General features: G+C 45.5%; 2 protein-coding genes across 2 annotated transcripts in view; one reads left to right on the top strand and one right to left on the bottom strand.

Annotated features, from left to right (window-relative positions):
• RAD51AP1 (RAD51 associated protein 1) overlaps window positions 1-9,860 on the top strand; it is a 25,967-nt gene extending 16,107 nt beyond the window's left edge. Inside the window, exons 3-8 of the mRNA XM_015411189.1 lie at window positions 3,932-4,073; window positions 4,470-4,579; window positions 5,733-5,873; window positions 7,290-7,445; window positions 8,072-8,188; window positions 8,904-9,860. Coding sequence (XP_015266675.1) covers window positions 3,932-4,073; window positions 4,470-4,579; window positions 5,733-5,873; window positions 7,290-7,445; window positions 8,072-8,188; window positions 8,904-9,025 — 788 coding nt within the window. The 3' untranslated portion in view covers window positions 9,026-9,860. The remainder of the gene's footprint in view (window positions 1-3,931; window positions 4,074-4,469; window positions 4,580-5,732; window positions 5,874-7,289; window positions 7,446-8,071; window positions 8,189-8,903) is intronic.
• Window positions 1-14,098, bottom strand: part of LOC107110408 (chromosome unknown open reading frame, human C12orf4) — a 56,507-nt gene that overhangs the window by 41,251 nt on the left and 1,158 nt on the right. Inside the window, exons 2-4 of the mRNA XM_015411187.1 lie at window positions 11,626-11,725; window positions 7,267-7,358; window positions 3,916-3,988 (exon numbers count right to left, since the gene is read on the bottom strand). The gene's annotated coding sequence lies outside the window, so the exon portion shown is untranslated. The remainder of the gene's footprint in view (window positions 1-3,915; window positions 3,989-7,266; window positions 7,359-11,625; window positions 11,726-14,098) is intronic.

The following is a 14,098-nucleotide window of genomic DNA, read 5'->3' as shown; positions in this document are numbered from 1 at the left end:
CTTCCCTTCCCTTCCCTTCCCTTCCCTTCCCTTCCCTTCCCTTCCCTTCCCTTCCCTTCCCTTCCCTTCCCTTCCCTTCCCTTCCCTTCCCTTCCCTTCCCTTCCCTTCCCTTCCCTTCCCTTCCCTTCCCTTCCCTTCCCTTCCCTTCCCTTCCCTTCCCTTCCCTTCCCTTCCCTTCCCTTCCCTTCCCTTCCCTTCCCTTCCCTTCCCTTCCCTTCCCTTCCCTTCCCTTCCCTTCCCCCCCCCTTTTTGTTTTGTCTTTATCTATGCTCATAGGTGCTGTCAGGAGGGGACCCTTCCATCGCCACCGCCGCCGCGTTCTGCGGCTCGGAATTAAAGGGCCAGCCTTTACAAAGGCTGCGCCCTAGCAGCGTTTGTGCTGCACGAAGAAGATGACCGGGAACTACCTCAACGCCCTGTGAAGTCCTTTGGTTCCACCATTGGGACCTCTCTATTTCTTTTGGTTGGAGGTGTGTCTGCACCGCTCCTCCTGCCCCCCTCTATCTATTGAGTGAGCTGCTTAGCGACACAAGCGGCTCCCGTTCAAAAGATTTTTCTTTCAATTCGGAGGATTTTTCTTTTGTTCCAAATTCCAATCTTTCCTTTCAACCAGTTTCGTGGGAACACCCCCTTGGGGGGTGAACCGAACTCGAGCGTGTGTAGGGATGAGCCTGAGAAATTTGACACCCAGTTGTCTTTAAGCGGCCTGGAAACCATGGCTGCGTTATAGGTTTGGCGAATCCAGCCTGCGCCGAGGTGTGCAGCCTCCTTCCCCTTGGTGAGGGAGGAGCCCTGGCGTGGCCTGACTTCAAGCCGAACCTAAGCCCGAGCTTAATCGGTGCTGGCCTCATCCACTGCACTAAATCGCACCGCCTGCTATGCAAATCATGGCGACGGAGAGTTCGTTTGTCGGTCTGCCTGTCAGCCGACAGCCCGATTCTGTGTTGTTTCTTGCTATGTTTTCCAAATGTATTGCAATTGCTTTGCCTGTTTAGAGTTGTTTACTCAATGATTTAAACTGGACCCAGGAGGCTTAGCGTGTTGCTAATCTGCATACGCTTCGCTGTCCGAGCGCACGAACGGCCTCGGGCACGGCCGTCGGCCGATCCTTCCTTATATGGAGATCCCCATGCATCCGAATGGAACCTTGGATTGTGCCACCGGCACTGGCTCAAAGGGGGGAATCCTTTTGTTTGTGACTTTCTATTCTTGACTGGGAGTGGGAGAGAGTCCCCCGGAGGGGACCCTCGAGTGTTTAAAACTGGTAATCCATTTGAAATCGGATCACAGCAGAGGCTTCACTCGTCCTCTAGCTAAAAGAGGTCTAGACCTCGAGGCGGAGTTCACCAAACCTATAAGCCAACCAGGGATCCCATGGCTCTGCACCACACAGCGCACGAGTTCAGGTTCCTTGTGCGATGGTTTTGCCCATTCAGTAGGAATGGCCGATGGAGACCGAGCCTAGGAGGTGTTGTAGCCAGACTGTGTTTGCGATCATGGTGCACCGGCAAGAACACGCAGCCTTTGTTTTATCTTGAATAAGACCTCCCGAAAATGTCTATAGTGTGCCTAGGAGTGCACTCACCGGCTTAGTCTGCTTTAAATAAACTGTGTTTATCATGGGATCTGCGAGTCCCAAGGTGCTTTGGGAAGCAAAGGGGGGAGACGATTTGCATATGCATAACCATGCCCCCACCAGTGAGAGGACCCCCTCCCCTGCCAGGACTGGCACGGTACTGGAAGCCCTCTTTCGCCCAAACACCGACACTACACGCGGCTGCGTGAATGCTGCTACTGTTTATTGCTGCTTGCCTCAATGAATCCCACGGACCGCCTCCGCTTAGGGAGACGATGGGGTTGTTTTACTCAGGGATCGGTGAAGGCTGCTTTATTCCTGGGAAACTGGGACTGTTTGCACACCATGCCTTGTGGTTTAGCTGTGAATTAACTGTTTTGTTGTTTTGTTTCCATGCAAGCAGGTTTGACATGCATTGAGCTGTCACTAGGGCATCACATGCACATCTGAAGTGAACACCCACGGCTCTTACTTGTCTGACGTCATTGCTGCCCCCCCCCTATTTTGATTTGGCATTTTTGGTAAGTATAGGACAGGTCCTGGTATTTTTCCTTTTTCAAAGGAAAGAAACCCGTCCTCCAACGTTAGCTAGATTTAGACAGGAAGCACGGATGCCTCTGTCTGGATGGCGACACCCCGACACCGAAGACGTGTCCGCCTGCCTGCCTGCTCTTTCTGCTGACGTTGCCTGTCATGGGCCCGGACTCTGTTCATGACCACACCAAACCAGATCACATAGGGGTCACCAACGCATGGACTTGGACATTCTTTTGCACCTGCCTGGCATGATGACGTTTCACTTCCATGCCAGCGCCTTGGAGTGGCACCCGCCACGTGGACTCAATGTTTTGTTGTCGTGGCAGGCCGAACTTTTAGTTCTGCCGCCGCGAAAGGGGGGACTGTAACGATATGAGCTTATGTTTGTATTTCTGTATAGTGGTGATGCTGCTTATGTGTGTCTCTAGCATGAATACCTATGCATTGTGTATTCAGGGATTGCTGTATGTTGTGTGTTGCTTTGTTCTGCATCTCATGCTTGCCTAGAAATAGGCTGGCCTGGGCCTGCCGTTGCACATACGGACCATGTGCGTCCCTGGAATGTATCCCATGACTCTTTGGGATGGAGAAGACACCGCGCCATTGCACCCACTTGGAGAGCTGTGGAAAATCCCCAGCGAACCCCGGCATTCTTGGAATGGAAAGAGCAAGTGACCCTACTCCCTTAATCTGGTTTGGAGATCTAAAGACAATAGCGGTTTATGGCTTTGGAGCAGGCACCAGATCTGCAAGTCAAGAGGTGTCCATGGGAACGGAAGATTCACACCTTGCCAAAAGGCACCTTTGATGTAGGAGTAGGATCTGCATATTGCCACCACCCCTTAGGAGAGCGTCATCCCCTCGTCACCCCCTCTTCATCCAGTAGTGATAGTTTAGAGGACGGGTTTGATAGTTTATGGCTGGATAGCACATGCCCCAAAAAGAGTTTATTTAAGGAGAAACTCTCCTTTGTCTCTCTGGTTAACCCACCTTCCCCATAGCAGTGCACTAAGGTGCTACAAGTGACTCTACTACCTAAGTTCTCCGGAGTCGCGACCCAGAGAGCTCACACGTGGTTTGGCTGGTCCTACCTGTGTGCCTTGGAGTTCACAAGCTGCTGCATTTCGGCTGCCCAGCGTTCCAAGGAGGAGAGTTCTTCCTCAGCTGGACCTCAGATGAGTATAGCCGTGCCCCATTGTGTCATCCCCATTTTGATGCTTTTGTTATTTTATATGCTGTAATTGTTCTGATGTACTTTTGTAACTAAGGAGCTTGTATGAAATTGTATGATTCCGATTTTGTATGCCTGATGAAAAACCATTTAGTAAAGACAACATTTATTTAAGGACTAGCGTGTTGTCTCACTTCCTGGGCAATAGCGAGCGTCTCATTGGCCATCTGACCTCTGTATAGACTGGTATAGAACTTACGCACAGCCACAAACACCCAAACTTCCTTGGTAGATAACTTGGATTGGGTCTCCAGGAATTTCCTGGAGAAGTTGGCATAACACAGGGCCCTGCAGGAGCTTTTACAGTTCCGCAGGGCCTGCAAGACAGAGCTCTTCCACTAGGCTTTCAGTTAGGAGCCGCGTGTGACATTCAATTAAATATGTGTTAATCTTAAAATGTGCATTCCTTCCCTAGAGCAAATTCCCCTCTTCTGCTTAGGTTAATTATATTGGATTATGATAAAAAACTGAAACACTAGAATGTTTAACATACTACATTCTGTGTAAATACAGGCTTCTTGGTGGATGAAGGAACTAGTATTGCATTGTAATGAAGCACTACTAAAGTACCTTTTTAAAAAAACAGATGAGGACTTCGCAAGTATAGCCGCACCATCAAAGAAGAAGTCGAAGAAGGTGTACTCTGAGACAAAGAAGGAGAAAAAGGAATCACAAAATAAGCTCCTCAGAGGGGAGGTTGAGTTGCAGAAAAGAGCAGCCAACAAAAGGTAAGATGAAGGGGGGGAAAGCCCCTGTACGGCAAAATATTAAAAATTACTGTTGTTCCTAATAGTGTTTGAAATAACTGAGTGGGAATAAAGAGCAGTGATTTTTAAAAAAAGATTTGTTAACACGTTTAGCTGTGGTTAAAAACTAGGAGCCAACCTCAGGCATGAGTCCACTTTCGCTGGAGCAAATTCTCCTCTTCTGCCTTAACTGATTAAACCATTTGTTGACTGCAGTTGACATTGACTATGGGGTTCCCTTTGACCAGGTTCTGAAACAGGGTAAATGGTGGCTCCATTATGTCAATTAGCTTTTTGCTTTTCTTAGGGGTTGCAGGAGGTACCAGTGTACAAGTATATTGGGAATATATTCCTAAATTACTGTTTGAAATATTTCAGGGTTGCCTTGGATGACAAGCTTTATCAAAGAGACTTAGAAGTTGCCTTAGCGCTGTCTGTTAGTGAACCAGCTTTAGGCACCTGCATAGTAAAAGATTCACAGGAACAAGGTTAGTGGGGTTTTCTTACAATAGAAACTCTTACTGTCTGTACTTCTTGTCAAGGGGTTTCCTGTTGGGACTGTTTTATTCCTTATCCTGGTATTTGTATCCTTACACTTAAGTGCAAACTACATGTTACCTTAAGCATGTGGCAAGTGCTGCCATTTCTTCCATATTTCCCTGATAATATTTGGGTAAAGAAGATTGTATCATCCATCTTCTTTAAATGTCATTGAGGAGGTATGGGGTGGTAGCAGCCATTCATGATAATGTAGCTCAGGTTTTAATGCAAGAATGCAAGCTTAATACAATGTATTCATTTATGTGTTCCATCTATATCCACCTTACTCCCCAGAAGGGGCCCAGATCAGTTTATATCACTCTCCTCTCACAATAGCTCTCCAAGGTAGGTTAGCCTGAGTGTGCGACTAGTACAAGGCAGAGTGGGAGATTCAAACTTAGCCTGACACTCTAACCATGATCATAAAATGCAGGGATTTTGAAACAGCAGTTTGATCCAGAGTGCAACTCTTTTCTCTCTGAAGTTATGTTCGTATATTGATATCGGAGGGCATGGGAGAAGAAGAAGAAGATGAAGAAGAGATTGGAGTTATACCCCGCCCTTCACTACCCAAAGGTGTCTCAGAGCGGCTTACAAACGCCTTTCCCTTCCCCTCCCCACAACAGACACCCTGTGAGGTAGGTGGGGCTGAGAGAGCTCTGACAGAAACTGCTCTTTTTAAAGAACAGCTGTGCCAAAACTATGGCTTGCCTAAGGTCATCCAGCAGGTGCAAGTGGAGGAGTGGGGAATCAAACCCGGTTCTCCCAGAGTAGAGTTCGTGCACTTAACCACTACACCAAACTGGCTCACTAGAAGAACTAGCAGCACAGATTTCATATCATAAAATATCCACAGAATAGGAAAAGGCAAGTCATTGCTCTGTTTGAGGAATAGCTGGCCTGATCAACTATAAAGGACTTCTGCTGAGTGAGTGAGTGGGGCAACTGCAATTCCCATGGTTTTTCCAAGTGGTATTGATTGAACTGGTGGAGACTGAGTTAATTGTTTGGGAAAGTTACAACAAAGCATAAAGCCAGGGTGCTTTCTTCCGTTTTCTCCATGGTACTTGGTGTGTATTAAAGCAAAATATTCTGTTACAGTCCTGCATGAAAGTGCAGATGAACGTGACCAGACTGGAAAGGATCTCGGACAAAGAACAGCAGCATCTCAGCAGAAGGTGCTGACTGGAAGCCAAAGCAGTGCAAGCTCTGCTCACAGCTATGAGCCAGAGATGGCTTCAGGTAAGTGCTTCCATTTGCATTATTCCCATAATACATGTTCTAAATATTTAACCATGTTGGTCAAGGACAGCGTATTAAAACAATTCTTAAATTCCTTGCTTTCAGCTCCCTTTCACTAAATTGCGGTTATTGGTAATATATCTTTCCTTAATTGTATTTTATTTACTTCATTTATACCCCTTTCTCCCCAGTGGGGACCTAAAGTGGCTTACAGCATTCTGTCCTTCTCCATGTTATCCTCACCACAGCAACCTTGTGAAGGAGGTTAGGCTGAGAGTGTGTGACTGACCCAAAGTCATCCGGCAAGTTTCTATGGCAGAGCATTGAAATAGTGTTCAATGTTCAATAGTGTTCAATAGTATTTAGTCACATTTTGAAACACACTACCCATAGTTTTGAAAAACACAACTATGTTCTTAAGATACCTTTCCCCATGGTCCCAGTCTGTATTGGGCTCCCACATGTCTGGGAATTAATCTCTGTGTAAAAAGATCCTAGAGCACATCTGGTAGGATTCCGGGCCAGATGCCTGGGAGGCACAAGGACTTTAAGATGTGAATTAGCCCTCAGAGTGGTATTCCAGCCTCTGAATGGAAATTCAGAACAGGCCTGTGTAACTAACTAGTTAAACAAGCTGTCTGAACAATGTCTCTGGCTTGAACGTGTAACCAAAGTAAGGTAATTTTGTTGTTATACAGGCATAATACTTTTAGCCACATTGGCCTCAAAGGAATAGTGATTTCCTGCTGTTTATGGGAAAACAAATGTGGAGGCAACATACAAATTTAGGTTAACTTTTATAATAGTTTCATCTTTAATTTCTAAGCCTTGCTTCGCTTTTCATGATATTAATATTTTATTCCCTTTTTTGCCTCCTTTCAAATGCACCTGGAAATTATGGGAAATGATGAGAAACTAACAAAATTAGTGCCTTACTAGGAAACAACTAACGAACTCTTCAGTTAACACCAAAACAAATGAACACTACCTCAAAGAAAAATGTATAGTACTTTGTGTTTTCAAATTGCTTTCACATTGGTATCCAGATCTTAAAATGGCAATTGCATATCATTCTCTGAGGAAGGGATGTTTACTTTAATCAATGATGTAAGCAGATTTTGTACTGGTCCAAGGAGTTGACGCCTTCCTCCTTTAACCATCCCCATTTGGATTTTGCCAGTCCTGTGTGCGTCCATGCCCCTTCCGAAACTATGTGCTCACAACTGCAAACTGGTCCCTACACATTCAGAACTAAGGATCAGGGTATCCCTTCTAAAAAGACTGCCAGACTTCCAATCATTCTGAGACTGCCATTCAAACTTGTTTTCTACCACTACTAAACCTAAAGGTGGCACCATGCACCTATCTGTGCATGTCCATTTTCACCACTCACCTATATATTGCCTGTGGTTTCAGCTGAAGAATCAGAAGCTAATTCCAGCTTCAGCGAAGACAGTCATGATGAATTTCCTGTGAAAAAGGCAACTAAAGAAAATGGAAAGGGTGGGAAGACATTAAATGCTAAAAACGAAAAAGCAAAGACAACTACCAAAGTGAAAAGGAGTTGTGAGGGTAAGCAAATTTGTTTCGTATCTTCCTGAACTCTGTTATAGCACTAAGCTTTTCTTCATGTGGTTTTCAAAGTATCCCATAATTATGGTCTGTGCACAATGTTTTTGTGCAAGATGTCCCCTGGTTCTAATGCTATATGATTCCAATTCACTTTTACCAGGCTCCACATGCTTTTATGCACTTGTAGTCATGCATCTTTCTAGCTTTTTTGTTTCTTAATGTTTATGTTAGTTTTCCAATTTAGTATTCATAGAAGTGTTTCCAATGTCAGTGATGTTGAAGTGCAATCCGGTGAAACTGAGATATGCATGCACAAATCACATAAAAATGAATTTGATTTTTTAGCAGGTATTAAATCTTTGCCTTCAAGGGGTTACATTTTAAATTCATTCTCTGCAATTTAAGTGTGGGAACTCACTGAAATAAAGCATTTTCAGCTGGTAGATTTATTGATAGAAATATCAGATAAATGATTTTGTTTTGCATTTAAACCATCACATTCATCTGCAGTTTTTAAAAGTAACTTCTGAACTAACTACAGAATCCATTCTGTTGCTAATCCATGAAAGGTTATAGGGGGAGAAAAACAAAAGGTTTTTTCTTTTTGCCTTTAACCATATTGCTAGTTCAAGCAAAACCTGAGCCAGCTTTGAAAAGAGTGCCAAGTTCTTCAGAATCAACGGGGAAGCCTTTAAAAGCATCAGGCTCTACAGCACTCAAGAGGCCCAGCTGGACACCACCAGGTATGTTGTATATATAACAAGAAGGCATAAGCTCTCCTCCCCATGCAGTTTCTAGCACAAACAGAATGGGTTGGATCCAACCTTTTTTTTTTCCTGCTGGTAAAAAAGGGAAGGAAGGGATCTTTTCTGACCACCCAGAATGGTTCAGCTGAGGCTCATGGGACCTGGCTGGAGTTAAAGCCACATGGGTTGAAGGCTGAAGTAAGGAGGAAGAATTGGGCAAGGCTGAATGAAAGCTGGCTGGATCCAACCTGATAATGCTGGATGCTGTCGATCAAATCTTCCTTTAATCTTAGGAAGTCTCTCGTGCTTAGAGACAGTTCGCTAAGAACACAAGTTATCCCCCAAATGCTGTTTTTTGTCTACTTCGTTGGTTGAGATTTGGACAAAAATAGAAATATCCTAGCTGAGAAATCTCCTAGCTGAGAATTGGTTTGCGCGAGCTTGGTTGTATTGAGAAATACTAGCTGGGATGCAGAGAGCCCTTTTAACACACATCCATTTGTATGAATGCAGTGTTTAGTTCTAAAATGGCCTATAGAGATATGCCTTGTGTCAAGATTGGGCTCTAGAAGTAAGCTGTACGGCTTGCACGATACTTCAGTCCTAAAATGTGAGTAGTGATTACCACCAGGAACAAAACTGATGAATGAATGAGAGATTGTCTAAACAGCCTGGAATTTTTCTTAACACACGTCTTCACCTGTCTCTTTAGCTGGAAGCCGTAAGAGCCCACTGGGAGGAGTCCTTGTGAAATCACCCACTCAGAGTCTCAGACTTGGCCTTTCAAGACTGGCAAGAGTGAAGCCCTTGCACCCCAGCATTGCCAGTGTCTGAATGACCCTGTGATGATTTTAGAAGTTGCAAACTCAAAGGACCAGTGGAAATGGGGAATATTCCTAATTTTAAAAACAAGAAATTGGAAAACCTGTGGACCGTAAACTGGTGGCAATTCAGGACTGGGAGATGCATTTTAAAAACTTTTGTAAGATCTGAACTGATGACAATACTTAAAATCTTGTGTAATGTTCCTAATCTTATGCTGTGATCCCCCTTTAACAACTGAAATTTTTCACATTTTTGGCATATTCACTCACTGTTGAGGGTGAGTGGTGACTGCTTGTGGTCTGTGGAAGTCCCTGATATCAGAGCCACCACCAGTGGGCCAGGACAGATAACCTGGGATACCCATCTACCGACCTATGGGTTGGATCCAGAGTAGTACCAGTGGATCTCCATTGATGGAACTGAACTTTCCTGTCTCCCAGGATTCTGTTCTTGGGTGACATTTGACCCTTGAGAACACTGTCGGTGGCAGAAGTGTGGATTTACAGTAAGGGGGGGGGAATTGGAAAAAAATCACCCCCTCCGTTGACAGAAGGGCCTTCCATCAGCTGAAGATGATATTTAGATTCAGTTCATGATTTTTAAACATCGCGATATATATACAACAAAGCTTGTGTCACTTGATATTTAACTAAAAGCACTGTTCAGCTTACAATCTGGTAATTTCGGTCTTCACGTAACAGGAGTACATGCTATCAAATCTGTTTTCCTTGATGCGTCTCAGCAAACTTTACTTCTCCTCAGATCTTGGCAATGTGCATTTAAGCTTTTGTTGGTGAACATATATTGTATCACTGTGACTTGTATAAAATAAAAATTTTTTAGAAATGGCACAAAGTTTAGCTACTTCCTTCAGATCTAAGGCTTTCATGTTTCAAAGATGTTTGTTTGTTTGTTTTTATTTTGTCAGATTTCTACCCTGCCCTCCCAGCCAAGGCCGGCTCAGGGCGGCTTACATAAAAACAGCACACAAATCACAATAAAAACAATTAAAACAAAACAATACTACAACCAATTGATGACATAATAAGTGCTAGCATTATTGTTCTTGGTTGATGTTGCTTCAACGATGGCTGCCATACTCAGTTCTCTCTCTAGATGATCAGCTTTCAGATCTCCTTCAGATGTCATTAAAGCGATTGGTGCCGGCTGTTAGAATTCCAGGGACACAGGGCTGTCTATCCTACTGCTGTTAAATATGGATGGTATTTAACGGTGGTGGCAGCTCCAAAGGCCTGGTGGAAGAGCTCCATTTTACAGGCTCTGCGGAACTGTTAAGAGGTCCCGCAGGACCTTGATCTCTACTGGGAGCTCATTCCAGCAATACAGAGCTGCCACTGAGAAAGCCCTGGCCCTGGTTGTCACCAGCCTGGCTTCCTTACAATTCTGGGTCCCTGAATGCAGTGCTCTCTGGGGAACATACGGGGAAAGGCAGTCCTTCAGGTATATAGGCCCCAGACCATAAAGGGCTTTAAAGGTCAAAACCAGCACCTTGAAATTAATTCAGTATGCTATTGGCAGCCAGTGCAATGCCTTTAGGACCGCCTGGCTGTGGCATTTTGCACCAGCTGCAGCTTCCGGATTTGAGACAACGGCAGCTCCATGTAGAGAGTGTTACAGTAGTCCAATCTCAAGGTGACCATTGCATGGATCACTGACGCCAAGGGAACCAATTGCCTAATCAACCGAAGGTGGTAAAAGGCCGACTTGGCAGTGGCTGCTACCTGGGCCTCCATTGTTAAGGAGGCATCCAGGAGCACTCCCATGGACCGCCCCGGCTCAGGCACAGGACCTCCATCTTTGTCGGGTTCAGTTTCAGCCAGCTCAGTCTGAACCAACCAGCCACAGCTTGTAACACCCGGTCTAGATCTTCCGGTTTGGAGTCAGACTGATCTCCCAACAACAGATAGAGCTGGGTGTCATCCACATACTGGTGAGATCCCAGCCCATGCCTCCGGGCAATCTGGGTAAAGGGGTGCATGTAGATGTTGAAAAGCATTGGGGATAACACTGCCCCTTGAGGCACTCCATAATCAAGCAGGTGTCTCTGGGACAGTTGTTCCCCCAGTGCTACCCTTTGTCCCTGACCTTGGAGGAAGGAAGCAAGCCACTGCAAGGCCAGTCCCTGAACCCCAGTGTCTGCGAGGTGGTGGATCAGTAGCTGATGGTCAACTGTGTCGAACGCTGCCAACAGGTCTAACAACAACAGCACTGCCTCCGGAGGTTGTCCATGAGGGTGACCAGTGTTGTCTCTGTCCTGTGGCCTGGGCAGAAGCCGGACTGGAAGGGATCTAAGATGTTGTGTTTCAAAGATGTCAACACTTTTAAGCATCTAAAGTAAACTGGTTCAGGTTGGGTCTCTGTGGAATAGTAATCGCACTGCCATATGTAAAACAAAATGAAAACCCCAAAGCTATTCAGAACAACCAAAACAACAACAACAATATAATAATATAATGTTTTGGTCTTTTTCATTTCTTAAAAAGTGGCTATTTGTGAGGGAGGCGGGTGTGAGCAAGACCAGTTTCTTAGCACCACCCCTTGCCCAAGTTCAAAGTAGTGCCAAAGGGTGTAGAAAACTGGGTCAGTACCTGGGAAGGATGAGGGCACGTGGCTGTTGACAGGAGGACATCTTTGTCAGCATGGACTGCAGGTGATTGCCCTTCAATTCACAGCTAACTTATGTTGACCCTATAGGGTTTTCAAGGCAAGAGATGAACAGAAGTGATTTGCCATTGCCTGCTTCTGCATAACAATGCTGGACTTTCTTGGTGGTCTCCCATCTGGGGCTGACCCTGTTTAGCTTCTGAGATCTGACAAGATTGGCGCATCCTTGACTATCCTGTAAGGGCAGATCCTTCATCCCTAGCCACAGCAGCAGCTACACCAACAGGAAGGCTGGAGAGAGAACTTGGGATGTGTCTACCCCCCTGTCTTCCACCTGCTGCTACTGCTGGAAGGAAGCCATACTAAATATGTTTGCCCAGATGAAGAGAGCCCGACCGATAGCGAACAATGAAGTCTAACGTTTGAGTCCAGTGGCACTAAGATCATCAAAGTTTTCTTCTGGGTATAAGCATTCGTATGCATGCGCATGTCTTCAGATACACTGAAGCAGAAGTCACCAATCATTACATATAGCTAGAGGATGGGGAGGGTGTTGCCAGGGTAGACCGAATACAGTCATAAGAACATAAGAGAAGCCAATGTTGGGAGGAGGGGTGATGGAGTAGCGAGGTGGTCGGAGAATCCAGAGCTCTGGATCTCACTAACCTTTGGAGTCTTTTTAGGGGACTTTCTTGACATTTCTGGACTCCTCCAGATTTGACAAGGGTCCACCAGTTCCTCAGGAATAGGAAACTGGAAGCAGAAGACTTAAACTGAGTTCCCTGTTTGCGGCAACAACAGGTGAAGTTTCAGTTTGTGTTGAAGCAGAAGCTCCAGAAGGACCGGTCACGCAGTTCGCGGCTCGATAGCTACATCAAGCCCCAAAAGAGCCTCCATACTGTTACTATGTGTGCTTGTATTTGCATTTTGTCTGTACTGTGCTTATGAAGTATTGCTCAAATGTCTATGTATCTGTGCCTTTGGGACCCAGGGCTCACTGTTATGTGTGTTTGCTGCTATGTGTTTGTATGGCTGGCCTTTCACCTCATGCTGCCCACGGATGGGCATTGCTGAGATGCCTGCCCCAAAGCACATGCTTCCCTGGAATCTCTCAGAGGGCCTCTGGTCAGAGGAGGTCATCGCCATTATGCACAAGGAGACATTTGGAGAAACAACAGGCTTGGCCACCATTGATGGACTGTGGGAAAGCACGCAACTCCCTCTCTGCTATCTGGTTTGGCATCAAAAAGACAACATTGTTTATGACTCTGGACCAGCAACATCTATGCAAGTCAAAGGTTGCTAATGGAAACGGAGGTCCACACCTCACCACATGGCCCCTGCTTTGATGTAGGATAGAATATCTGCATATTGCCCCCTTCCCCTTCATTAAGACGTCACCCCCTTTTGGACCTATAGCCATAGAATAGAGGACGGACCCCAGGGTTTGTGGCAGGTAAGGCCATGCCCAGAACAGAGCTGTTAAAAAGAGAAACACGGCTTTGTTTCTCTCGCTCGCTCGCTCTCGAGCCCTTTCTTCCTTCCTTAGCGTGCACTAAGGTGCTTCAGGTGACTCTCTAAGTTCCCCGGAGTCGCGACCAGGGAACGCGCACGTGGCTTGGCTGGACCAGCCTGTGTGTTTTCAGAGTTCACCAGTTGATGCGTTAGCTGCCCTTCTTTCCTAAGAGGAGATTTCTTCTCAGCGGACCTCAGATAAGTATGATCGCATACCTGTGAAGTCATCCCCCTTATTTGATGCTTTTGTTATTTTCCATGCTGTTTGTGTCTATTTCCTATTGTAACTAAGGAGCTTGTGCGAATCTTGTATGTATCTGTTTTTGTATGTCTGAAGAAACTGCTTTAGTAAAGGCAACATTGATTCATAAAACCTAGCTGTTGTCTGACTTCCTGGGAAATAGCGAGCTTTCAACACCAATCTGACCTCTGGATACACGGGTTTAGAACTCACGCACCGCCCACCTCTGTAAACAGAGCTGATCTGGGCTCCCGGAACCGTCTTTGGACCAGTTCGGGTAACAATACCTCGCCACAAATCATCTTGGCGAAGACTCCGTAAGCAACCTTATCTTCTACTTTAATAGTTAAGCCCGTGAACAGACACTTGATTGCCCCTATAAATCTGTCCAGAGACAAGGGGGGGGTAAAACTCTCCGTCCGGCGGCCATGCAAAGTTTTGGATTTTATTACATCAAACACGCAGGGGAAAAACAACATTTTGAAATGTTTTACCTGCTTTTTGGAAAATATTGTTACAGAAACGTATTTCACTCTTAAAGAACTTTGATGGAACTATTGAAAGTGAAACAGGCTAAAAGTTAAGCCAAAATGGTGCTGAGGCAGCAGTTTCTTTGTCTGAGTCTCTCTATGCGTAATTAGGCTGTGAATGTTGTGTCCGTTAAGGAGTGAAATGGCTCTCGCAGCTCCATTGGAGACTAA

The sequence above is a fragment of the Gekko japonicus genome, unplaced genomic scaffold, assembly GCF_001447785.1.
Source record: "Gekko japonicus isolate JY-2015 unplaced genomic scaffold, Gekko_japonicus_V1.1 scaffold944, whole genome shotgun sequence".
NCBI classification, from domain to species: Eukaryota; Metazoa; Chordata; class Lepidosauria; order Squamata; family Gekkonidae; genus Gekko; species Gekko japonicus.
This window is presented reverse-complemented; position numbering and strand designations above follow the sequence as displayed.